Source organism: Lolium rigidum, chromosome 5, assembly GCF_022539505.1.
Source record: "Lolium rigidum isolate FL_2022 chromosome 5, APGP_CSIRO_Lrig_0.1, whole genome shotgun sequence".
Classification (NCBI taxonomy): Eukaryota; Viridiplantae; Streptophyta; class Magnoliopsida; order Poales; family Poaceae; genus Lolium; species Lolium rigidum.
Window position 1 is genome coordinate 247,016,570 of NC_061512.1, and position 26,295 is coordinate 247,042,864.

Genomic DNA, 26,295 nt, shown 5'->3' on the forward strand with positions numbered 1-26,295 from the left:
GCCATTTTTGGAGAAAACCTTATCAGAGTCTGCGAAAGGAAAGAATAATTGACTTTTTCATATGCCTTCTCAAAGTCAATTTTAGATATCACACCCTTCATTTAATTTGCATGTAGTCTATGTACAGTCTCATGCAGGATTATAACCCTGTCTAGGTTGTTCTTGCCTTGAAAAAAGGTCGTTTGAGTCGTGCAAACCCCTGGTTTGCCACCGAGTTAAACCTAATTGCAGCAAGGTTTGTGATTGAAGCATGTATTGTTTAATCCATTTAGTCTTCATATACTTAGGAAACAAAAAATCCACCAAAATTTTAACTTGAACAAGTCCAAGTGTCTAGAATGAAAAATTCTAAACAACCCAAGGTTGGTGCAATATCACATTAACGAATTTTTTCACACATAAATGTCCCCACGTAATGAGCACTTTTACTTCCATGCCAATTGCATTATGCAAGGTTATCTTTGGTAAGAATTTCCCCACGGCAAAAATACCACGCAAAAACCTTGGTTTTAAGCGAGATCTTCATTTTCAAAATTTTGTTATTGCTATCAACTGGCACCTGAGTTTAGATTAAAGCTTTCTAGATAGAATCTTCTGACAATTTATCACTCTTAGGAAGATTCTAACGAAATTCATCGCCCCCTGCATCTAATGGACAAAAGCTAGACGATGGAGCAAAACATGTCAAGATGCTTGCTTAGGGACAATGACATCTCTTTTGCATGACATATTTGGTGGAGAAGTTTCTAACACCTTAGCGAGCATGTCGCTTTTGTGTCGCACAATGTTATACAAGGATGAATATTGTTCTGGCAGCATGGCATTACCTAGCCATTTATCTTCCCAGAATCTAATTTTCGATCCATCTCTATTAGAGAAAGAACCATATGGGAAGAAGAATTTCTTCATCTCCATTAGTCCATCCCACAAGTGTGAGTCATCCGGTTTTCAATAAACATGAGACAAAGCACTAGAGCCAACGTACTTTCTACTAAGAAAGGTTTGCCATGCCCAATCTTCAGAAAGAAGCTTGAAAATCCATTTACAAAGGAGGGACATGTTCTTAACCTCAGGGTCATGAATCCCAAGCCCACCTTGATCTTTAGAGCGGCAAAACGCACTCCACTTAGCCAATCGATATTACCTTTTCTCGCTATCTTCTTGCCAAAAGAATCTTGATCGGAAGTAGTCCAACCGTTTTAAGTCACCTTTCGAAAGTTGGAAGAATGATATCATGTACGGTACTATGTTGCTTAGTACTGGGTTAATGAGAACCAATCTTCCTTCCAAGGATAATAATTTGCCTTTTCAGCTAGTTAATCTAATTTTTCATCACTCCTCCGCCAATTTCCATTCAACATCTGTAATCGCCGATAATGAATCGAAATACCTAAATACCGAATAGGGAAATGGCCTTGTTCGTAGCTAAATAAATTAGCATATTGATTTGCGTTGTCTTGAGCCTCACCCAAACAAAACAACTCACTCTTATAAAAAATTGTCTTTAAACCCAATAGCTACTTGAACGCTGATAGAATTAGCTTCAGGTTCTTCCCTTTTCGCCTTATATATCAAAATCGAGCTAGCAAATATGGCTCCATGTGTTTCTGCTATATAAAAAAATCATGCAAGGGATCAAGATTTAGTGTAATCTATAATTTCTTTTGTTTCAGCAAATGCGGCCCATGTGCGGGGCCTCAAATCTTTGCATGAAATGGACATACATCGATCCAATAAATGGAAGTTATTCTTGAACAATTCTAATGTGTAATTAGAGTGGCCAGAGTTTTAGATAGCATTTCATCGTTCAAAACCCTTCACCTTTGTTCGTCATTTTCAGAACTTCTGTTTTTAAGATGATTTTCAGAACTTCTGGTATTACATATAAACGAAAAACACACAGGATTCTTACTTATACAACTTGTAGGCAGTTAACAAGTTGTAAAGAGAGTTGTAAAATGTTTGTTCTATGTGTTTTCTCTGTTCTTACAGTATATGTTTTCTCTTTCTCTTTAGCACAGAAGACACTTACTTTGACGACATCAGTTTCAGTGAATTAGTATGGCAGCAGTGCTACTGCTCGGTGTCATTGCAGTCATGATGCACCTAGCATCAATATCATCAGCGCAGCCTCACCCCGGATGCAGAACACATTGTGGTAAAATCGAGATCCCCTACCCATTTGGCATTGGTGTCGGTTGTGCTAGGGAACAAGGATTCGAGATCAGTTGCAGCAGGACAGCCGATGGACTCGAGAGGCCATTCATCGGTGAACAGGAGGTTATGAATATCTGGGTATCCCGTGGCCAGTCCCGAGCTTTAATGCACTTTCCATCATATTGCTACAATTCTAGCACAAGACAAATGGATTCATACATATGGGAATTTAACTCAGTTTGGCCGTACCGGTTTTCGGATGTGGACAACAAGTTCACAAGCATTGGTTGCAACACACTTGCATACATTTACAACACCAACGGCAGGTCAAGGGATGTGACAGGGTGTCCATCCGTGTGTGCAAGCCCAGAAGACCTGACAAATGGCTCGTGCCTTGGTGTAGGCTGCTGCCGAAGTGCCGTTCCCAAGGGCTTAACACGCTACTTCGTCTATTTCTATAATGTAGATTATGTCAGTGTTTCAAATACTTGGCCCTTTAACAAATGCAGCTACGCCGGCTTGGTGGAAACAGAGTCGTTTCTCTTCAGCTCCGATTATGTAACATCTACGAGTTTCAACGATACCTACAAGGGGCGGCAGCCTTTGGTGCTTGACTGGGTGATTGGGAATGTCACGTGTGAGGAAGCATACAGAAACATGTCTTCCTATGCGTGTGTGAGTGAAAACACCATGTGTGTAGACTCATCCAACGGCCCAGGGTATTTGTGCAACTGCTCCAGCGGATACCAAGGGAATCCTTACATCTATGGAGGATGCACAGGCAAGTTCCTTCCCTTGCACTGCATACATCTTTAGCAATTTTTGTACAATAATCTAAAAGGAGGATTTCTGCAATGGACAAATGTGTATAATAGTATTTGTCTCATCTCAACATGCACAAAATACAAGTAGAGAAGGAAAATTGGGGGTAGACTCTAGATTTGTGTCTTCAGTAATGGAGGTCTAAATAATTTTTAAATAGTAGATGAATATGTGAATGGGAATAGGACAACTAAACAACTATACTAACATTTTGTTGCACTCTTTTTGTCACCTCATGTTGATCAAATTATTACATTAGACTTGTTTTGGACCTTGAATGTCATTTCTCTAGCATCATTTATAAAAATTGACGTAGCTAATACCTGTATGCCTAACTTTCCCATTTTAACTCAACCAGTCCAGTAGAATTGCAGTTCAGTTCTTAGAAAAAGAAGAAATTCAGCTCCAGAATCAAATACTCTAATCTCTGTATCTGCTTATTATATTACCTATGAAAGACTCATTTACGATCAGGCATTTTGTTCGGTTTTCACTGCAGATGTCAATGAATGTGACCACAGTCCAAGTCCATGCCCTGAGTCTGCAACTTGCCAAAACAGAATAGGAGAGTACCAGTGTTCATGCCCTTTTGGCAGCAAGTTTGCAAAGGAAACAAACTCTTGCACCAACCAGTTTAAAGGTAAACCACCAGAAGTTGGCACCTTGCTTTTATCTTGCAATTAGTGATCCAATTGAACCACTTCAGGTTATGAACAATTATATTTCCTGTGTAATCTGGTCAATATTTTGTGTTGTGGAGAGGGCAGCAGAGTTGAACATCGATTTTTTTCCTTTAACCTAAACTAGATTATTTCGGCACCACACAAACAAGGGAACAAAAGGCTACATAAAGAAGGAATAACCAATATGTGTCTAAATATTCTACATGCAAACTTTTGCAGGAGTCATTGTTGGACTAAGCTGTGGTATCGGAGTTCTATTTATTGTGTCAATTTCAACTTTGTTGGTTCAGAGGTGGAAGATAGGCATTAAGAATAGAGTTCAAAAAGCGAACTTCCGGAGAAACAAAGGCCTTGTCTTAGAACAATTAATCTCATCCGATGAAAGTGCCACACATAGCACTAAAATATTTTCTTTGAAAGAGTTAGAGAAGGCTACAGACAATTTTGACTCCACTCGCATTCTAGGCCTTGGAGGGCATGGTACCGTTTACAAGGGGATTTTATCAGATCAGCGCGTGGTGGCCATAAAGAAGTCCAAAATGACTGATCAAAGAGAGATTGATCAATTTGTCAACGAACTTGCAATCTTGTCACACATCAATCATCGAAATGTGGTAAAACTTTTTGGATGTTGCCTTGAGTCGGAGGTTCCTTTGCTTGTATATGAGTTCATCTCGAATGGCACGCTGTCTGAACATCTTCATGGTGACCATGTGAGTGGTAGATGCTTGTTATCCTGGGAAGATCGTATCCGAATTGCTAGTGAGGCTGCAAGTGCTCTTGCTTATCTTCATTCTGCTGCTTCAATACCAGTCTTCCATAGAGATGTGAAAAGTGCCAATATACTCTTGACAGATAACTTCACTGCAAAGGTTGCAGACTTTGGTGCTTCGAGATCCATCTCCATCGACGAAACTCGAGTGGTCACGACAGTGCAAGGCACTCTTGGATACCTGGATCCTGAGTATTACCACACAGGGCAGCTAACTGAGAAGAGTGATGTTTACAGTTTTGGTGTGATCATAGTCGAGCTCCTAACAAGGAAGAAGCCAATCTTTCTAAACTCCCGGGATGAGAAGAAAAACACATGCGGCTGCTTCCTTCAGAGCCTACAAGATAACACTACAATGGAGATTGTCGATGTTCAGGTTCTGGAGGAAGGTAACGAGAGACAGATCATGGAGATAGCTTCCCTTGCAAGTGCATGTTTGAGGCTCAGAGGAGAAGACAGGCCTACCATGAAAGAAGTGGAGGTAAGGCTGCAGCTCCTCAGAGGCAAGATGGAACTGAAGAAGAACCACGAGTTAGAGGGGGACAATGAAGCCATGCCATTGTTATGTTCAAACTATCCCAATTATCTCCGCACTAGCCCCGGTACACAGTGCGATAAACTCTCGGCTGCTACTTCTTCAACTCAGGGTGTCACCCGCAGCTACACCATGGAGCAAGAGCTTGTTTCTTGGACCGACCTACCTCGCTAAATTGTGTATCTTTGTTGTCATAGTAGCAATATTGAACTTCTGCATTGTTCTATGAGCCAAAATACATTGATCTTTTCTCTAACACGCATTGTCTTAGTATATTTATTTGCCCGAGCCAGGAGAAATATAAAATAAGAAATTATATATTTTTCCAAGTGCTCGCCACTCACGGATACTCAGGAAACTTCTCCGGTATCGTGGTTCTCACTTTCAATTATATTTTGTTGAAATTCCATAAATTTCAGCCATTTTGGTAGGTACCGTAAGTATTGCCCCTGTGATCAACATATTTTAGATTTTGAAGTGGTACACACATATTCAACTTGTTTGTCAAAATTCCACTACTAGGGATGTATCGGTCCTTTGGCCGAAATGAAAACTGAAACAACTGTTTTCAGTGAAATCCAGTGATACCAAGATATTTATGAAACCGAAAGTGAAAATCCCTCGGCAGCTACGGTCTCGGTCTCTTCTGTGCCTAGCTCGGACGATCTACAACTTGCAGAAAGGCGATCCAGACAATAGGCTCAGTGGCCTCCAAGAACCGTTGTCCTCTATGGGCCGTCTGCATCAGCTCATGATAGATGTTCTGTGCTTCCTGTCCAAGGATATGATGATACGTCTACATGCAAACCATGAAGAAATTGTTCGGATCAATGCAGCCCAAGCACCCATCGACTGGAGACACACCATGGTGAGTTGGTGACCCACAAGGTTGAGATAGCTGAACTCAGCAGTTTTGACGGAGATGGATCATGGGTGGAATGTCTTGTGAAGATGATGATCTGATCGACAAGAGGAGACGATTCACTTTGTTCTTTGATTCCAGCCCAAATGCTTCCAACTAGAGAATTTCAGACTTGGTGGCTAATCGTGTTGTCAAATTGGGTCTCGCGTTGTTTTCAGTTTAAACTTTCTTGTCAGGTACTTGTTTGCTATCAGCCAGTGCTCATGTCAAAGGGGATGATACATGTCTAAAGAGCTCTATAGCTGCTATGGACAGTTTTGGGAGTCCTGGAACGATATAGGAGATGATTTCTCTGCTCATGTGCAGTACAGCTAGAAATCGATCTGTGTATCAGCTTAGCAGGAAGGAAAACAGATCTAATACAGTAACTTAGCCCCCAGACAGCTTTGTTATGATCCGACGGGTCCATGCACATAAAATTGGCAGGGAAATATACATGGCCGGTGAAATGCTCACAACAACATAACTCCTCTCCGACAAATCTAATTCAAAGTTATGTGAGAAAAAAAAAAGTAAGATGGGTAGAGAGAAAGAAATGGCAAATCGATTCCTACGGTGTGCAGAGGTTCTTTAGGTCTTCCTCCTTGGCGTAGGAGTTCGGGATGAGCCTCGCAGCGTATGGATACAGGTCCTTGTATGAATTCCTGATGGTGCCTTCTGCCACACCAGTAGCCAGGGAGATATCTGCAAAGTGCGTGGATCCCAGCGTTCATATTATTTCGCCAAAAGTGTAGGAGAAAAGGACAGAATGGGTCAGCGTTTCAAACCTTTAAGTGGCTTCTTGTCCTCTGAGAGCTGGGTTATCATATAAATGACAGCAGCCGCAATTGAAATAGGACTCCTCCTGCACGGCAGATTGGAATGAAGTGTGAACAAATCTTTCTAGGTCAAAGAATGTACATTAGAAAATTGACAAGTAAAGCAGGTCCATATCTAAAGAGTTAAATACTAGCACTTCGGTATCTCCATATTAAACTGAAAGTTGTGTAAGTTGCCTCTGCCAAATCGGTTACTTGTGGCACATAGGGTAGAACTTAGCTGCATTTGCAATTAATTCAAGACCACAAGCCTATGCATGAAGCTAGTGACTGAGACTTACAGAGGCCTAAAGTAGACAGAAGAAATGTTGAGACTAATTGGACAAACTTTCATGTGTGTAGAAAGTAGAAAAAGGCCTAACCTGATATCAAGCTCCTCTGAGCGCTGAACTGCCTCCTGAGCTGCTTTCACAGCAGTGTTGTTCATCCCAAGAGTTGAACAGAAACGCCTCTGCAGATTTTGCAAGCTTATAAGTTATCGACTTCTGACTTCATAAGTTTATATGCTAACTGCTAAGTAGCAACAAACCAGGAAATCTCCAGCATGGATGGTTCCCATCTCCATAGATTGGCCCATCTCAACTTCCAGTTGCTTTACAATGAATTCTTTTGCTCGGCCAATCTCTTTCTTTGTAGCTCCATTGGCAACGGAACATATTTCTGCAAAAAATCAACAAGTCAAAGAATGACATCAGACGATGTATGCTGCTGATGTCTAATGTCCACAGAATCAGAAATTTGTTACAAGATCAATTACCTTTTACAGTCCTAGGACGATCTTCTTGTCTGCAAGCAATATAAAGACAAGCAGCTAATATGGCATCTTGATTTCTTCCCCTGATAGACTTGAGATCTTCCACCTTCTTATAGATTTCGTTGGCTCGGTCCTTCAGAAAAGTTGCACCAAAATAATACGGTAAGTGTACAGTTGCTACAAACCAGTGGCATACTACTGTATGGGAACTCTTGAAATAACTCTAGGGAAGCAGCAACTGTAACACGCCAGGTATTCAACATAATGATTTGCGATAATTTTTCGCAAAATAAAATGGACACATACACTACATAACATGGATCCCTGCTCTTTTAGCACATAAGCTAGGACAGAAATTTGTACAGCGCCCTATCAACAGCCTGGTGGATTTTAAACATCATTGAAAGTGAACATACATAGCTGAGATTATATGAACAACCCTGAGTGATCTGACCAGACGCGAAACTACATGCACATAATAATTGATTGATATGTGCAATCTTAACATGGCTCGACTGCTAGTAGTCGCATGGAGGGAGTATGAGTGTACTAGATATTTTGGACGTGAGCTGAAAATGAATAACAATCAAATCTCTTACCTTAATAGTAGCCACAAGACCCAACCTGCAGAAGAGATGTCAATGTATCGTCAAAATCCAAATGTTACAAAAAAAAAAAGGGCCAAAACTACTGCAGAAGTAAATCAGCACACTCATCAAAGAATCTTTCAGTGTTGCACATCTGTGATTCTACTCGGTTCAGCCAAATATCTAAGGACTGTTTATGTAGTGAAAAAAAAAATCCTACTACAAGAGGAGGTTCACAATTGCACTCACCGTATAACAGAAATTATCAAATTCCACCATTTTAAAACCACCAGCTTGGGGGAAAAAAGCTTTGATGCGGTTGTATTTTAAAACGACCAGCCTGCTATTGCTAGGCACCAAATTGCCTACCACGCTCGAAGAAACTAGACATTAAATGGTATGACTAACAGTAGTTCACCGTTGCTAGTACATAAGTGCATAACGCAATCATCCGGAAGTGCGGCAAGCCTATAAATAATATCATTTGTACCAAACCCATGGACATATGCAACGAAAAATCTACTAGGCGTACTAGTAGGATTTTATAGTACCTCATGGGATCCACTGTATCAACCAAGATTGTAGATAGACAGGTACTCTTAAATGGAACCCTTCCCCCGCAGACAGCAGATCCATGTGGAAAGCACGCAGCACCTAACCACCCATACGATCCCTACCCATGTACTATACTAGGATAAAGCAGGAGCCCTAACCCCTTGCAGGGAGGGAGTAGGGGTCACGCATTCCAAATCCACAGAACCGACTAGTAAGGCCACCAGGCATGGTAGATAGAGCAAATCTATCCCATGACAATTCCTAGACTCGGTTCCTAAATCCGCCATATTTGATCAGACCTTAAATCAGGGCACCGGCGGCGGGTGGCGGCCGGGTGCGGAGGCGAAGCGATTGATCCCGCTACAGTACAACTAAATCTCAGAAATAACAAATCGAGGCATGATAATTATTTTGGATGGATCGGATCGAGAAATAGCACGCGGGCGGAAATGGGGAGGGAAACGGGGGGACGGGGACCTGTCTGCCATGTTGGCGATGGTGCGGAAGGCGAGGATGAGGGAGCGGTCGGGGTTGGACCCCCTGTTCTGCCAGCGGCCGAGGGAGGAGGAGAGGAAGTCGCCGTGGGCGCCGTTGGGCTTGGCGATGACGGTGGAGAGCCCCCCGTCGGTGAGCAGCGGGTTGGAGGGCCCGCCGACGCGGACGGGGTCGTTGTCGTTGGACTCGTTGGCGAAGGTGCGCCACTCGGAGGTCTCGTCGACGGAGTGCGCCTCGAGGACGAGGCCGCACTCCGTGCACACCGTGTCCCCCGCCGAGTGGTCGAACGCCACCTCCGTGTGCTTCTTGCAGTCCGGGCAGAAGATGTCGCTCATCGCGCCCGACGCGCGTCAGACGCCGGGTCCGGTGGTGTCTGAGTCCGGCGGCCCTCGACGCCGGTGGCGGTGGTGGTGGAGTGCGGAGGCGATTTGGGGGGAGCACGGGGGAGGTGAAGGGGAATGGAATGGGAGCCGGGTTCGATCGGTGTTGTGCTGTGTTGTCGGGTCGGCAAGCGGGTTCTTATTGGGCCGGGATGCGATGCGGTGCCGTGGGAATGGATCTTGCTCGCTCGAGGCTCGACCCACTCCCGTTTCTGTCCGGCTTGGGTTGGACGCCTGGATTTTCTCCTCTGCTCTTTGGATTTTGTAGCAGAGGGGAAGAAATATCGGTGCCACGTCACCGTAAAGTTGTCACCTCATCTCATCAAAGATAATTGAAGTTGCCATCTTGGAAAACTTTGCACCGAGACCCCACCTGTCGGCCAGATATTATGCGCTCGCGCTCCTGCGCGCGCCTATCTCTAGATCATCGACTTAACCAGCGTAAGATAATAATACATAGTAACTAATAGGTGATTCAACTTTCGAACAGTACATTTGTATATAGACTCATTTTAGAAAAAAATATGGTCCCACATGTCATTTGCTGCATGGCGTTCTTTGGAACCACGCCACAATAAAGTCGTCATCATCTCATCTAAACATAAAATAAATAAATAAAATTTACCATCTTACAAAACTTTGAAGTTAGCCCCACTCGTCGACCACGAATTATGTGGTGTTTTGCAATATTTGCAACTTCCTTGTGTCATACGGGTCCACAATCTAGAAAATTGTGGACCGAGACCCCATGTGTCATTGAGGTACTCTGTGGTGTCACCGTGGACGGATCCATCATGGATCATGGGCGTGCAGATGAACACCAAAAAATTTCTCAAAAAAGATTGCATGTACATATGAGTATCGTTCATGTATCACTTCTGATATTATTTTACCACGTCTAGTTTATACTTCCTTTTCTAAATTGACACCAAATCTTGAATTTGCAGATACTCACCTGTCTACAAATAAGTGTACTTCTGACTTTTGTCCTAAGTCGATTCTTTGTCAAACTTTATGGAAAACATAATATCATTTATGACACTAGATTAGTGTAGTGAGATTCTTTTTAAAATGTAGTTTCATAATATACCGGTTCGTTGTCACATGTTGCTACTCTTTTCTATAAAGTTAGTCAAAATTTTAAAAGTTTGACTTATGACCAAAGCTAGAAGTACACTCGTTTGTAGAAGCAACGGCAAAGCAGCGACCAGCCTATGCATAAAAAAAATAAAATAGTAGGTACATGTGACCAACATCCCCAAATAGAGTAGAAACCCAGCGCTAGGTGGCGCCCGAAGCAGAGGATAGAAGGAAGAAGAAAGTCGATGCACCGATAGCTATAGGATGGGTAGGGAAGACGGACCGGCTTCCAAGCTATGAGAAAACAAATTCATAATTTTTATTACTTTTGTTTGCATGTTTTTCAATCTTTTGAGATACTCTTGCTATTGCTCATTTGTATTTTTAATGGGCCGAAAGGATGAACCATTTTCAGTTATTCACCTTTATGTTTTTTATGGTTGAATTTTGAACACCCAAAGTTTTTAAATTTCTGGATCCGTCCCTAGGTGTCGTGGGCTCAACACTAAGGGTATTAATTACTGCTTTCTGAAACCAAAAATAGCTAGTGGAACCTAGATCTAGGTAGACCCCCTTTTCTAAAGTGATGCTTCAAAAGTTTTAAAAAGATAAAATATTTTTTGCATGTAATATTAATTGATCTACTTACTACTCCTGCAATTTTTCAAAAAAACAAATTACGATTGTATCTGGCCTACAAGTAAATGAAAAATTATTCAAGTAACACTATCTATAATGACGGGTTTCTACTATACACATAAATGCAATTTTTTTGTAAGCCACATACATACGGTCCTTTTTGTCTTGAAAATTTGCATGAGTAAGTATCAAGGTAACTATCATGGTAATATGCATAAATAATTTTATTTTTTCTGAACCCTTGAAATAGCAATTTTTGGATTTTAAAAAAGGTAAATCTACACCCCCTGTCCACAAAATACAGGTAGAAACTGATAGACACGCGAGCAGGGTCTTGTTCCGATGAGCATTTCTTTTTTGCAAGTGGTGATCTTTCCTTTAGCCGTCCGTGTCCAGCTTCCTGCAACAGGTGCAGCACCGGAAAAGGGCATTGCTGTCAGGTGCAGCACCGGAACAGGGCATTGCTGTCGATGCAAAGATGGCAAACTTTCCAGGTAAAGTGAACCGGATGACTGCTATTCCTATAGACTCGTTACGATCAAACATTTCCATCAGTCAGACACCAACGTCTCAAACCAAATAAGGTCATCCCAGTATGCCGCCGACATCCACCACCGCACGCGTCAGGGTAACAGGTAAACCGACGCCCCGAGAATTAGAGCACGGAACCGGTGTGAGAAGCCAGCAACAAAGCATGATGCAACTGCCCTGGCGCACATTGTTTTACCGGGCCTCCGCATCAGCTCGGCAACACCAAGGCAATAGGACAGCAACAAGCTAAGATGGTCTTCCAAGCATAACTTTCATAGATCCATTTTCGCACAGATACTGTCATCATAACTAATGGCTTCCCATTTCTAAAATAACGGCGACAAACATACGGAAGCTAGAACACTCAAGTTAGGAATATCATAGCATACGCTGTTAACAGTTACATCGACAAAACCTATGTCTGCTGCGATTTCCTCACTGACTAATAGTTGTAACTGAAAATATCAACTGAACAGGACTGCTCCGGTCTCGTGCTTGGCGAGAGACGCAGAAGATCCGGCGCTAGAACATGGCTGCAGTTCTCACACCACCCCTGATGGGAGCCGTAGCACCAGTTGCCCACCGACAAGACTGTGCAACCACCACAAATGCCACCATTAGGTAATGTTCAGGGTCACATTCTAATATCTGTAGAAGTGATAGCGGATTTACCTCTTCACATAGTAGTAGCAGAAATCTGCCAGGATGAACGTCTGCACGATTTCTGACAGGAGCACCATCGATGGCCACAAACCATAGCCCAGAGCAGTCAACAGGCGGCCACGAGTATCCAAAACCTGCACAGATCAACTTGGTGATTCAGTGAGCAGTGTGTGTCTCCATACACGTGTTTAAAATAAGAGTCAAGTCAGTCACATCACATGCATGGGGTTTTCGTTTTAAAAGAACTCATGAACAAGCAACTTCCACATGAAGATGTATGTAGAATTTCTCAAGATGTCATCAATCCTAGAAATTGGACATTTCGCAAGTTGTACCCAACTACGCTAGAACAGAACAAGGTAAAACAAGAATCACCACCTGACATGATTGCTGAATATTGATACCCTAAACTAAACGTACCAAGGGGCAAGGGAACTAACAGGCCATCACTTATCATTTCGTCAAAGACAACAGTGTATAAATAGTTAAACACATCACAGCAACAAAAAATGCCTCAACTAAAACAAACATTTGCTTGCAAGATAATGCTCGTATTACTGGGCAATAACACCAAATGCTAAAGGTAGACATGACTTGTACTTAAAAAAATAAGCTTGAGCATTTGTACAAAGGGCGAACCTGAAGAACCCAGTGGGCACAGCTAAGAAACCTCGCAACCCCCAGAGCGAACACATAGTGAGCTGTGAACGGTTCCACAATCTGCACAACATGGAAAGCTTTGGTAAGAAAACTTCACCCTGGAGTAAGGGAATTGCCTGCTACTGAAACAGCTTTACCTTGGTATTTTGCATCAAACGCAGTTGTGGCAGCACTGAAACAGCTTCCAAGTAAACACAGAAAGCCCAGCTGAACCGGTTTGCAATGTTGTGAGACGTTGACGGATGAATCAGTAGCGCCAGCGCAGCACATGGTACCACCTTAAAATAAGGTAACAAATAAGCAAATAAAATAAGTGTCTGACAAATTGCACGCTAATTAATTGGCTTGTGAGCAACACGACACAAGCAAAACAATCGAGTGGTCCTATTAATTTCAACGCTTTTGGATAGTGATACATGGTTTGATAGCATTTAGACCCACTGACGGTAGAAACTAAAATGACTTAAACAAGGCTTCAACTATTTACCAACACAAGTGATCCAATGTGAGGTTTAATTAAACATCTTGATATTCATAATTGTTATATATCACTGCAATTTTTGCTCAGCTGAGCACAAATAAGAAAGGTAGCTGTTGCAATAAGAGACCTACCAATATCCAGAAAAGCAAAATGATAAAGTGATCTAGAACACAGGTTCTCAAATAGCTGCAACTTTCATGCAAGCAAGACACTAGAAAAAATATATATAAAAAAAAAGCAGTAATTTCCAATCGAACATAACCAAACAAGAAACAAGTAGAGCTACAAATCTGCAGAAAAGTAAATAATTATCTAAGCATTCGTAAACTCAGTTTTGGCTCAACGTAATCGAACTGAACAAAAATGTGAACATCACTGACATAGCGAGTTTATGCTTGTGAACTAAACTATATATTGTTGGGATAGGAGGTCATGTGTTCTTACCACATAATACAATGCAAAATTGTCCTTGTCCACCATATAAGTTGACCTCAATTTGAACCGAATCATGTAAATCACAAAAAGTGTAGCCACAAGCGTAGCACTATCCAACACAGTATGGATGTCATACTCCATGACAAAGCTGCAGTACAGTCTAACAGCTAGAAACAATGCAGTTAAATCCTGAGACTTGAGGGATAGTCCTGCATGATTTAAGAGAAAACGATTCACGCTCTTAGTAAAAATGAGCAATAATTCACCCACAAAATACACATCAGTCATACAATAAAACGATTTAAAATGCTAGCAAGTTATATTATAATTTATGTCACACATGCAATAACATGCTAGTTAAGACTCGAGAGTCGAGAATGACTTTTCTGACTAAAACAAAGCAGACAAAACATAAAACTACGACAAGTTATATGGAATGGAGTGAGTACCATATTCACGACACAAAATTTATGGTTGCAGGCCATGTAAACAAAGCAGACAAAACATAAACCTTGGGTGATGGGTATAAGGGCAACTTTGATGCCTGGACTGGAGCAACTATTTGTAAGTTGAGATTACAGATAAATGTAATACTAGGCAGCTTCTACAGTTATGATGATTCCAGACAGACTTATTGCAATCATACCAACCATCATCAAAAATAAAATACTGCCCTTTTCCAAAAAAAATAAAAAACTTGCACAAATATCCTAGCCGAGTAAAAAATATCGTCAACAAATTGCATGCCAATAAAATTTCAGTTTGTATGTTCCATCAGAAAAAAGAATATCCATTCTGGCAAAACAACTTAATATTACATATTTGGGCCTATATGGACCCAAATGCACGAAGCATATTACCTATCATTGACAAGTAAACGAAAATAGGTGCCTGCTAATTATTTGTAGAGCGGTTCATTAATAATACCTTCTCCAAAAACTGATTCAGTTTGCATATGAAAAATAAATCAACTTCAAAGCATAAGGACTTCCAAACTGGAGCATAAAACTTGCCAAAAGAAAATTCCTTTATATGGACAAATTGCTGCCAAGTAGTAATGGAAGGCTGGAAGCAAACAAAGTTACGACCTCCACACAAACTTGTTCTGAAACAAAACTATATGGCTCATAATGCCCAGGGACAGTTTCAAACCAGGCCAGCGAATAAATTACCACCAGTTTATATCAAACCCTCTGTATGGAAGCAACTTCAAAGACAAAAAACTGGAAACATTAAGGATTTCCAAATAACTTAACTAGCGGGAGCAGAAAACTTGCCCAATGAACTTTCTATACGGAGAATTTGTTCAATTCGTTGTAATCAAAGGCTGGAAGCATGACAAGTTAACCCCTCCAGATAAACTCCCCCCAAAACAATTATACTACAGCCATGTCAGTGTAGACATACCACCAGTGTATACCACAGCCTCTAAATGGAAACAACTAGACAGAGCAAAGGCTGGAAAACACGCAATAGGATTGAAAGAGACAAGTTTTACTAACTTGCCTCTTTAGCATATTCGGCCCCAACCCTGGAGGCTGGAGCGCAGCCAAGCCAAGTCACAGCGCCATACATACATCTAATCAAATATCCTCACAACCATGATGCTATCATCACAACTTTCTAACATAGTACGCCTTGCAGTTCAAAGAGAGTAGTACCAGATCAATAATTACCTTCATCTTACATATCAAAAGACTACAAAAACAGGCTGCCTACTCCATAGACAAATCAGCTCCTGGGAATTACCATAAGCATGAGTAGATCGGAAAATAATATCCAATCTGATGTCCTAGATATTGGCCGTAACAAACAAACCACAATTTTTTCCGAGGTAAAAAATGCATACATACTGCGCCGGAAAAACGCTGTTGAATCGCGCAAAATCTCAATAAAAATCGAAGTCCGGAGGGGCCGCCTCGCACGGATCCGAACGCGAACAGGAGCGGCGGAGTAGAGGGGGCGGAGACACGAACCTGCGCAGGTCTTCTCCTTGGTGAGCTTGTAGATGAGGACGGCGATGCCGAGCGCGTGCGCGGCCTCGGCGGCGACGAAGAGGTTGTCGTGGTCGTGGACGATGAAGCGGATGAAGACGAGCGCGGCCATGCCCGTGACCACGGCGAGGAAAGCCTTCACCTTGGGCGGCTGCCGCCGCACCCATGCCGTCACCACGCCGAGCGGCCGCTTCGTCCCCCTCATCGTCGTCGTCGCCGGAGCCTCGGTCGCGTCGCCTCCGATCGGAAAACTCGGGATTTATTTCCGTTTATTTTTTTTCTCTTTATTATTCCCCCAACTTTGGTGCGATAGCGTTCGTACCCCGTGAGTTATTTTTGGAGGCAAAGGTGGGGAGGAGACGGATAGATAGATCTGGCGCAGTTATGGCTCCGTTGGTAATTTTTGCGTTTTTTTAGTTTGGAGGTTTGGAGGTGAAAATTAATGACCATTGGGAATTCCATGTCAAGAAAAGGACCATTGGGAATTTTGGAGATCACATTTCTCTGTTTCGGTGATTGTATTTTTGGAGGTCATATTTCTTAAATTGATAATTTCTTCATTTATTGAGAATATAACTACTTTGGCGTATCGAGAGATCTCTCACCACCACGGTTATGGTTATGGTTTGAGGCTAAGGACGAGCCTGAGTGGAATCGAGAGGAGGTTGAGGTAGGAGGAGGACCCTAGATGAAATTGGAGGTAGAGTTGAGGATGTGCGGTGGAAGAATTAGACGTCGAGTGATCCGTGAAGGGAAGGGGTGCAGAAATAGGTAAAAGGGGAGAGGTAGTGAAGAGGGATAAGAGGCGTGATGAAGGATTTAGCCTCAAAGACAGCTGGCTTGCCAAAAACCGCTAGTCTAAGAAGCCTAGTTGCCGACTCTATCACGCCGGAATTTTGTTGACCTACGGATACCTCGAAGGTGGGTGTCATGAGGTTGTAACACTAGGACCTCCAACACGTATATGTTGTGTAGCGGCACTATTTTTGGCAATACAGGTAAACCATATGAAAAATTAAAAATTCATACAAATACATGTATTTAATTACATAAGCTTAAGTTGACTACATAAGTTTGGAGTCTTAGCTCTACCGCTAATTAGGATTCACTATTGGCGGAGGAACTAAAGAGAGCTAGTAAGATTTTTAATTTTATTTATGCGCTAAGTCAACTCTAGTACTATTGTATTGTGCTTTAGAAGAGATCATATTAGATTAATTAACCCTTTGACCAGCCATTAGCATCTCAAGAATGTCATCTTCTCAAAGCAAAGCCAAATACGTTAATATTGTGGTGTAACTAGTATGTTTAGATAAGAAATGTTTGGATTAAGCTTCTTGAAAATAATGGTCTCAAAGTAAACACAGTAATATTTTTTTTTGAAGCTAACTACTGTAGGGGAGCCCCCACAGCCTTTTATTACTCGTGAAACAAAAAGTATATACAAAGAGTACAAACAAAAAGAGAAAAACTACCTACAACTATATACAAGTATTTACAACAAGTTGTCAAGCCATGATGACAAAATGGGCACAATACTCTCTTTTACCCTATGCTTAAGCAGGGTAACATCAAAAACAAATCCCTCTTTCCAATTCAATACGTGCAAGTATAATTTGCATTTGTACAACAATACGTGCAAGATACACAACCACATTAAGTGTTTTAGAAGCGGTGTAAGATTTTAGCTAATGCTAGCTAACTTTCTCCCTACACACATGATGGGTGTGTTGTCAACACCCGGATTTTTAAGTCTGAATGCCTATTATGTCATTCATCGCAATCCCAGGATAATGTTGTTGCGAGGCATAATAGTCGAATATCATAGTCATCATTTATTACAAACCATATTGTCTTACAACTTGAATCACATGATCCATATTACACAAATAGTTGATCTATCGATCAACGAACAAACACAAGTTCATAGCGGAAGCGTAAAGATAAAGGGACTCTCTAGTCCACAGGCCAACGCTTGACGTCAGAAAACTCCTAGTTGCCGTAGGCGTCCTGCTGGTCATCTCCTTGGTAGTTCTGTTCATCTTCATACTCTGGCCATTTGAATAGCCAGGGACAAAGCCGTAAGTACTTTAAGTACTTGCAAACTAACACTAATGTAAGTGCTACAATTTTAGTAAGGGGTGCTAATCTCTAGTTATTTTGCATAAACCAATTCTAGTTCACAAGTATTTGAGCAAAGCCTTATTCATGTACTAACTAACTCAAGTGGAAACATTAGTGTCGTTCCCACAACATTTGTTGTAATTCAACAAGTCACCAGTCATCATTCACTTCATCAATATTTTCAAAATCTGACACCGGAAACTGTATGGCTTTTCCAACCGTCCGTAACCGTGGACACGGCTATTCGAATAGATTTACACTCTGCAGAGGTTGCACACTTGTGCCACAACATTTGATTTCATCCGTCGGGATTACCCCGAATCATCGTAACACGATACGCGGATCATCAACCATAACCTTTTACTTACAAACCCTAGTATGAGCACCTCTCCCCATGAGCTTGGCCTCCCGGTGAAGACAAGCTGTCCACTGGGAACTGCACAGGGCTTGGCCGTACAATTCACCTCAATTCACATCATTTCTCAACAACGGAGGCAGCCTCGGCATAACCACTATGATGTGTGTTCAGAGGGAACCCATACTAGGATGTATAAATTTCCAGTTAAGCTCTACCCATAATCAGGTATTGTGGGGGTACTCAAAATTGGAAAGGTATCGCATCCAAACCAACATCAGGTTTATATCAAAAATCACTATCTTCTCTTGTTCAACTTCAAATCATTCAATGGAATGATTCATCATTCCAAGGTTTCAAATTCAACAAATCATATGTTCTCATCTAGAGTAGTCAAGTTTTAGTATTTTAGCACTAGCACTAATCATGAGGGGTGCTACATTGCTTGGCTATCTTGAGACTAACTTTGCTACTCTAGTAATCTTATTCACTTAGACCAAGTTGACTTATCCCATTAACTCTTGGAAATAAACAAGTAAAACTTGTATGGTAGAAACTTGGGATAGGCTTGTGTTAAGAAAGATAAGAATCATGGTGCCTTGCCCACAAAGAGGCTTTGCACTTTGCAAGAGTATTAGCTTGCCTTGGTAGTTCTCAAGGTTCTCTTCTTCCTCCTCTTGGTAGAATCCTTCTTCCTCTTGGTATTCTCCGATGCTAGCGTCTAAATTTGAATACGAGGTATAATCACTCAACAAGCTCAAGAGCTATACTAAGCACATCATTATTTCACACAAACTATGCTAAGCACACACATAACATAATTAGGTGCATTGGTTTTCTTATTGAAGAAAAATAATTTCCTCTCATTACATATGTAACTAATAATTTCCATTTAGTTCTTGAGGAAAATAATTTCCTCTCATTGAATCTTCTTAAGATTTAACTTCTCAAATAATCATACATGAATTCATATTGACCTAAGTCAACCATTCATTATCATCATTTGAGAAAATGATTTAAATGAGGTAGACCACCTCATACCATTGAATAACTCTACATATGATTTAAATCTCCAAGTATTTCATCTAAGAGTGTTTGGACCAGGGGTTCAAACATCACATGAATTCACTTGGGACAAGATTTAAATGAAGTAAAATACTTCATATGAATTGCATAATAGTTTTGGACAATATCACTTAAGTAAACTAGCCATATTGTCCATTATTTAAACTAGGCCATGATCATCCAAAGTGACCACACCATTTTGTTGCAGAAACAATTAGTGTAAGTTAAATGTAAGCTATTAGAGTTGGAATTAACTAAATATCTATTTTGGTTGATTTTTAATAATTAATTGAATATGAAAAAGTCCCTGCCTTCTTCTTTTTATCATTTTATTTCTACAACATATATTGAAGTGGGACCAGTGGCATTTTGTAGAACTTTTTACTAGCTTTCCAACAATATAAAGTTTGTTAAATTTGGCCAAGCCAAACAGATTCTATGAATTTTCAAAGTTGGGTCCAGTATTGAATTTGAATTCTATTTATTAAACGAGATTTGAATTAAACGGGCTGGCGGGAAGACTAGGTGGGCTGAAACGATTAAAACGGCCCAAGGCCAGCCCACCACGCGTCCACGCACGCGTGGGCTGCCTGACAGCGTGGGTCCCGCATGTCAGCGGCTCTTTAAACCCGAAACGGTATGAACTAACGTGGGGCGTTGGATTAGAACGACATCGGACGGCACAGAGCCATCGTCGTCTCCGACGAGATCAGGTCACTGGCACGGTGGCGGTAGGGGGTTGGAGAGCTCACCGTGGCTCCAGCTAGGGTTGGCAGTGGGCTTGACGAAGGTGTAGACGACGGCGATGCAGCCTGTAGCAGTGGCGAAGCTCGGGGCGGCCTGGATCGACGACGATTTCACCAGGGCTTCCGCGGCTTCGATGGCTCGATTGAGCTTGCTCCGGCGACGATTGAGGTGGCTAGTGGTGCGAGGAGAAGCGGTGGTGAATGGTGGTCATGGTGGTGTGCTGGGATTGCTCGGGGAAGGCCTCTATTTATAGGAGGGAGGGGGTGCTGCGGGGCATGGTGCGGGTCGCCGTGGGCGCGGCGTCTCCGGCGAGCTAGGGCGCTAGGCGATGACGCAGCGACGATCGTGGAGGTACGGCGAATCCACGAGCGTCCATGGCGAGTTAATGCGAGGCGTACGGTGGTCGGGGCCGTGCGCGTACTGTCGCGGCCGTGGCGGGCGGTCTTGTCCTCGCCGGCGACCGTAGGCGCTAGGTGGTGACGGCAGCGTGTCCGGCGAGCTCCGCGTGGCGAGGCAAGTACCAGGGCGTGCGGAGGTGGTCGGGGTACGGCGAGGTACGGCGGTCGACGCGTGCCCGTGTCGCGCGCGTCCGTGCACGGGTGACGTCGCCATGCCGTTGGCGGCGTACCTGGAGCGTACTGGGCGCGCTCCGTCCGGGTCGTGGCGTCGTCCTTTCGTTCAACGGCGGGTACAGGCGATCTCCGGCGATCGTGGGCGACGCGTTTGGCAAGGTGGCGAGGGCTGGAGAGGCAGGGAGAGAGGGGTGGTGCATCGAGGTGGAACGGGACCGGCATGGCCATGGCCAGCCATGTTTTGGTCGTGTCCGTGGTGTCTCCTTGCATGGGCTAGGTAGGATAGGGTCAAGAGGTCATGGCTAGGTCAAGTGGTGAGCAGGAGGTGGCCTGGTTTGATCAAAGTTTAAAAATTGGTGATCTTCCAATTGTTTCAAAGTCTCCTCTTTGCTTGCTTCTAACTTTTGATCCAAGATGAATTTGGTGTGATGTTCTTTACAAAAGTTGTTCACCTTGTTGTGTACTTGGATGACATGCAAAGAGTGGAATTTGTTTAGTTTAGAAATCTTGAAATATAGAGGCTCAAAGTGGTGACCAGATTGTAATTGTCAAAAGTGACCATTATTCTATGTGATCATATTTTGATTTTTGGATTTGGTTTAAATGGTGTTTCTTTGATTTTCAAAGTTGTAATAACTCTTTAATATCATATTGCAAATAATGGTGAAGGTCAAATGGGTCTAGGGTCAAAGTTTGCAAAAATAACATAAGTCATATGTTAGGGTTTTTAGGGTTTAACTCTTATTTGATTTCTTTCTCTTTTTGGTTTATTTGTTTGGTGATCTTCACTTGATCACTTTAGGGTTTTAGAGTTCATCACATAAACAATAAAACAATCATCATGGCATATTACTCAAAATGCACAAGTCCTATGCAGGGCACTATATGCAATTTAAAAGTTTTTGTTGGTTCTAAATTTTGGATCTCTGGAATTCTTCTTCTTTCTTTTATTAAAAATTGGGATGTTACAAACCCTTCCCCCTTACAAAAGATCTCGTCCCGAGATCTTAAAGAAAATTAGGTACTAAAGAGATCTGGGTATTCTTTCTTCATGTCTTCCTCTCGCTCCCAAGTGGCTTCGTCTTCGGTATGATTGCTCCACTGTATCTTCAGAAACTTAATGCTTCGAGTGCGGGTGGTTCTGTAAGCTTCCTCCAAGATGCGAATCGGCACTTCGCGGTACGTCAAGTCCTGGTCGATGTTCTTGAACACTTCGGTCTTCTCGGGAACTTCAAGGCATTTCCGGAGGAGTGAGATGTGAAATACGTCGTGCACAGCCGACATTTCTTCAGGTAACTCCAGTTGATAGGATACTTCACCTCGGCGACTCAGAACTTTGAATGGTCTGACATATCGGGGTGCAAGCTTTCCTTTCAGCTGAAATCTCTGCATTCCTTTCAGGGGGGATACTTTGAGATAGACAAAATCTCCGATCTCGAAAGTCATCTCTTGGCGTCTCTTGTCGGCGTAACTCTTCTGCCTTGATTGCGCTGTCTTGAGGTAGTCGCGGATGTTGTGCACCTTCTCTTCAGCTTCGCGAAGAACGTCAGGTCCAAAGACTTGGCTTTCTCCGACTTCCGACCAATTCAGGGGGGTACGGCACTTCCTTCCGTACAGGGCTTCAAAGGGGGCCATCTGTAAGCTGGCTTGGTAGCTGTTGTTGTACGAGAATTCTGCGTAAGGCAAGCAGTCTTCCCACTTGGATCCATATTCCAGTACACATGCTCTCAGCATGTCCTCCAGTATCTGGTTGACTCTTTCCGTCTGTCCATCGGTCTGCGGGTGATAGGCGGTGCTGAAATTTAGACGGGTTCCAAGTCCTTCATGCACTTTCTACCAGAATCTTGAGGTGAATTGGGATCCTCTGTCTGACACTATCGACTTCGGGGTTCTGTGCAGAGCAACTATTCTGGAGATGTACAGCTCAGCTAACTTTGGGCCTTGATAGGTGGTCTTGACAGCGATGAAATGAGCTACCTTGGTCAATCTATCGACAACTACCCATATCGAATCATTTCCTTTGCTGGATTTGGGCAGACCGGTGATAAAGTCCATTCCTACGAAGTCCCACTTCCATTCTGGAATCTGTAGTGGTTGCGGCAGATCTGCGGGTCGGCGATGCTCCGCCTTGACTCGCTGACAGATATCACACTTGGCGATGTAACTTCCTATTTCTCTCTTCATTCCATGCCACCAGAATTGTTCCTTCAAATCTTGATACATCTTGGTACCGCCGGGATGAATAGAGTATAAGGTGTCATGGGCTTCCTTCAGGATAACTTGCTTCAGCTCTGAGTCTGACGGTACACATAGGCGTTCGTTGTACCAAAGAACTCCTTCTTCATCTACGGTGAATCCCGGTGCTTTTCCTGCGGCTATCTGGGTCTTGATTCCATCAATGTCGGCATTTCCCTTCTGGGCTTCCTTGATCTGACCAATCAAGGTGGGTTGTAGCTCTATGCTGGCTAGGAATCCTTCACTAACTAGCTCCATTCTAAGCTGTTCAAACTCCTGGTATAGGCTAGGTTGCTCTTCTGCTATCATTGAGTTCAACTGACATGGCAGTCTACTCAACGCATCTGCTAGCACATTGGCCTTGTCGGGGTGGTAGTGAATTTCCATATCATAGTCCTTGATCAACTCTAACCATCTTCTTTGCCTCATATTTAGCTCCTTATGTGTGAAGATATACTTCAGGCTCTTGTGATCTGAATAGATCTCGCAGCGATTACCCATGAGGTAATGACGCCACACCTTCAGTGCTAAAACTACAGCTGCGAGCTCGAGGTCATGGGTTGGGTAATTCTGCTCATGTTGCTTCAGTTGCCGGGACAGATAAGATATCACTTTGCCTTCTTGCATCAGCACACACCCAAGACCAATCTTGGATGCATCACAATAGACATCAAAAGGTTTGGTGATGTCAGGCATAATCAGAATTGGGGCTGAGGTCAGTCTAAGCTTGAGTTGTTGGAAACTCTCTTCACATTTGTCCATCCATTCGAACTTCTTGTCCTTCTTCAGCAATTGGGTCATTGGTCGAGCGATGCTCGAAAAGCCTTCTACAAATCTGCGGTAATATCCGGCTAATCCAAGAAAAGCGCGGACCTCGGTGCGGGTTGTTGGGGCTTTCCATTCACAGCGATCTTGATCTTGGCGGGATCTACGACAATTCCTCCTGCAGACAAGATATGTCCCAGGAATCCTACTTCCTTCAGCCAAAACTCACATTTGCTAAACTTAGCATACAGCTGATGCTCCCTAAGGGTATCCAGGACAGCTTCTAGGTGTTGCTCATGTTCTTCTTCAGACTTGGAGTAGATTAGGATGTCATCGATGAAAACAACGACAAACTTATCCAGAAAGTTCATAAAGATCTTATTCATGAGATTCATGAAATAAGCGGGGGCATTGGTCAATCCAAAGGACATGACATTGTACTCATACAATCCATATCTGGTGGTAAAGGCAGTTTTGGGAATGTCCGATGCACGAATCTTCAATTGATGGTATCCAGTCCGAAGATCAATCTTCGAGAATACTATGGCACCGGTCAGCTGGTCAAACAGATCTTCTATCTTCGGCAAGGGGTATTTGTTTTTGATGGTGACATCGTTAAGCTTACGATAGTCCGTACATAAACGACTGGCACCGTCTTTCTTGTCCACGAACAAAACTGGGGATCTCCAAGGCGACGCACTTGGTCGAATCAGACCTTTGGCTAGTAACTCGTCCAGTTGCTTCTTCAGCTCCACTAACTCTGCCGGGTTCATGCTATAGGCTCTCTGGGCTATAGGTCCGGTTCCGGGGATTAACTCAATGATAAACTCGATATCCCGATCTGGGGGCATACCGGGTAAACCATCAGGAAACACATCAGGGTATCGACAGACGATCCTGATCTGATCCAAGGTTGGCTTGGCTACACTCTGGTTGCAGGTAAATTTTTTGGGTAGTCTTTCAGATACATGTTCTACTATGATACCGGTGCTACTGGTCATGGTGATGGCTTTCTTGGCACAGTCAATCATTCCATGATGTTTGGCCATCCAATCCATACCCAGCACTATTTCCAAACCTTTGGTTCCCAGAATAATCGAGGTTGGCATAGAAATCTACTTCATGTATTCGATGGGTACATTTTTGCAAAATTTTACGGCTTTGGTGGTTGATCCGGGGATTTGAACTATCATAACATGTTTCAAAGCTGATAGGTTGAATTTTACTTGTGGATGCAAAGTCTTCGGTGACAAAAGAATGAGATGCTCCGGAATCGAGACAACACTCCGGCGAGTGCGAGTTGACGGGAAACATACCCGGTACCATATCCGGTGCTTCTGGGCTTCTTCGGCGTTCATGTGGAAGAGGCGACCGTTGCGATTATTGGGGTTGTTGGGGGCGAACTTCTTGCCGGTGGAGACGCGGCGTTGCTGCTGGCGAGGTGCAGCAGTGTTGCCGGCGAGCTTGGCGAGCCTCTTGGGGCACTCGTTGGAGTAGTGTCCCACTACACCACACTCATAGCAAGTGATGGTGGTCTTGTCCTTGGTTGCGACGGGGATGGCATTGCTCCCAGTCCTTGGAGCGGTGTTGGTGTTGTTGTTGTTGGTGTTGGGGGCTCGCATTGGGGCGCGGTTGAAGTTGTTGGTGTTGTTCTGATAGTTGTTGTTGTTGGGGTGGCCTCCTGGCCTGGGGTTTCCTCCACTCCGGTTCTGAAAACCCGGGCGTGAAGTATGCATCTGGGGCTTGTTGTTTCTGGGGGCAAAACCTCCGCCTGAGCTGGGGCGATACTTTGGAGTATTGCTTGGGCCCACTCACGGTGCATCATGCGGCGTTTGCGGTTCTCATTGGCTTGGTTCAACTTGACTTCCATCTGAATGGCGGAGTCTACTAAGGCTTCAAGGTCGGCGAAGGGGATGTTGACGAGTACAGTCTGCATCTCATCATGCAGTCCGTTCAGGAATCTCTCCTGCCTCTTCTCAGTGGTGTCGGTCTCGTCGGGGGCATACCTTGACAGTGTAAGGAACCTATCGCGGTATTCTACCACCGTCATCCTTCCTTGTTTGAGTTCGCGGAACTCATCCCTCATCTTCTTGATAAGACCCGGGGGCACATGGTACTTGCTGAACTTGAGCTTGAAATCTGCCCAAGTCATGACTTGACCTCCGTTCATGGCACGGGTGCTAGTCCACCAGGCTCGGGCTGGTCCGGCAAGGTAGTGGGTTGCAAACAAGACCTTCTCGTTGGCTTCTACTCCGGCTACTTCCAAGTTGTTCTCCATAGTCCGGAGCCGGTCGTCGGCGTCGAGGGTTCTTCGGTCTTGCTAAACACCGGAGGGTTGGTGTTCGGAAGTTCTTGAGCTTAGATCCGGGATGATCATGATTCCCATGTCCTTGGTTAGCAAGGTTTTGCGGTGCGGCGATGTTGGCTTGACGTTCAGCTCTTTCGGTCTCCTTGTCGGCTAGCAAGGTT

At 43.4% G+C, this 26,295-nt stretch overlaps 3 protein-coding genes across 3 annotated transcripts; 1 reads left to right on the forward strand and 2 right to left on the reverse strand.

The window, feature by feature from the left end:
• Positions 1-2,031: 2,031 nt before the first annotated feature.
• On the forward strand, positions 2,032-5,143 carry LOC124655086 (wall-associated receptor kinase 5-like). The gene is made up of 3 exons (XM_047194050.1): positions 2,032-2,794; positions 3,479-3,619; positions 3,882-5,143. Exons 1-3 carry the CDS (start codon positions 2,062-2,064, stop codon positions 5,141-5,143), a joined length of 2,136 nt encoding a protein of 711 aa, XP_047050006.1. The 5' UTR covers positions 2,032-2,061.
• Positions 5,144-6,248: 1,105 nt separating this feature from the next.
• Positions 6,249-9,450, reverse strand: LOC124654963 (transcription initiation factor IIB). The gene is made up of 7 exons (XM_047193937.1): positions 9,083-9,450; positions 8,063-8,087; positions 7,467-7,596; positions 7,239-7,369; positions 7,072-7,160; positions 6,659-6,735; positions 6,249-6,575 (listed from the first exon to the last, which is right to left on the reverse strand). Exons 1-7 carry the CDS (start codon positions 9,433-9,435, stop codon positions 6,442-6,444), a joined length of 939 nt encoding a protein of 312 aa, XP_047049893.1. The 5' UTR covers positions 9,436-9,450; the 3' UTR covers positions 6,249-6,441.
• A 2,521-nt stretch (positions 9,451-11,971) lies between these two features.
• Positions 11,972-16,279, reverse strand: LOC124655102 (ER lumen protein-retaining receptor erd-2.2-like). Its single transcript, XM_047194063.1, has 6 exons — positions 15,946-16,279; positions 13,979-14,178; positions 13,191-13,331; positions 13,033-13,113; positions 12,403-12,527; positions 11,972-12,321 (listed from the first exon to the last, which is right to left on the reverse strand). The coding sequence occupies exons 1-6, from the start codon at positions 16,166-16,168 to the stop codon at positions 12,273-12,275; spliced, it is 819 nt and encodes a 272-aa protein (XP_047050019.1). The 5' UTR covers positions 16,169-16,279; the 3' UTR covers positions 11,972-12,272.
• Between the last annotated feature and the right edge of the window lie 10,016 nt (positions 16,280-26,295).

Excerpts from the sequence above, each read along its gene's own strand:
- LOC124655102 (XM_047194063.1), bottom strand. The coding sequence starts at position 16,168 with ATGAGGGGGACGAAGCGGCCGCTCGGCGTGGTGACGGCATGGGTGCGG. Across the intron at positions 13,114-13,190 it reads GTTTGATGCAAAATACCAAG|ATTGTGGAACCGTTCACAGC; the intron begins GTAAAGCTGTTT and ends CATGTTGTGCAG. Across the intron at positions 12,322-12,402 it reads TGCTACTACTATGTGAAGAG|TCTTGTCGGTGGGCAACTGG; the intron begins GTAAATCCGCTA and ends GTGGTTGCACAG.
- LOC124655086 (XM_047194050.1), top strand. The coding sequence starts at position 2,062 with ATGGCAGCAGTGCTACTGCTCGGTGTCATTGCAGTCATGATGCACCTA. Across the intron at positions 2,795-3,478 it reads GGTGATTGGGAATGTCACGT|ATGTCAATGAATGTGACCAC; the intron begins GTGAGGAAGCAT and ends TTTTCACTGCAG. Across the intron at positions 3,620-3,881 it reads TTGCACCAACCAGTTTAAAG|GAGTCATTGTTGGACTAAGC; the intron begins GTAAACCACCAG and ends AAACTTTTGCAG.
- LOC124654963 (XM_047193937.1), bottom strand. The coding sequence starts at position 9,435 with ATGAGCGACATCTTCTGCCCGGACTGCAAGAAGCACACGGAGGTGGCG. Across the intron at positions 7,597-8,062 it reads GTCTTGTGGCTACTATTAAG|GACCGAGCCAACGAAATCTA; the intron begins GTAAGAGATTTG and ends ACTTTTCTGAAG. Across the intron at positions 7,370-7,466 it reads TCGTCCTAGGACTGTAAAAG|AAATATGTTCCGTTGCCAAT; the intron begins GTAATTGATCTT and ends GATTTTTTGCAG.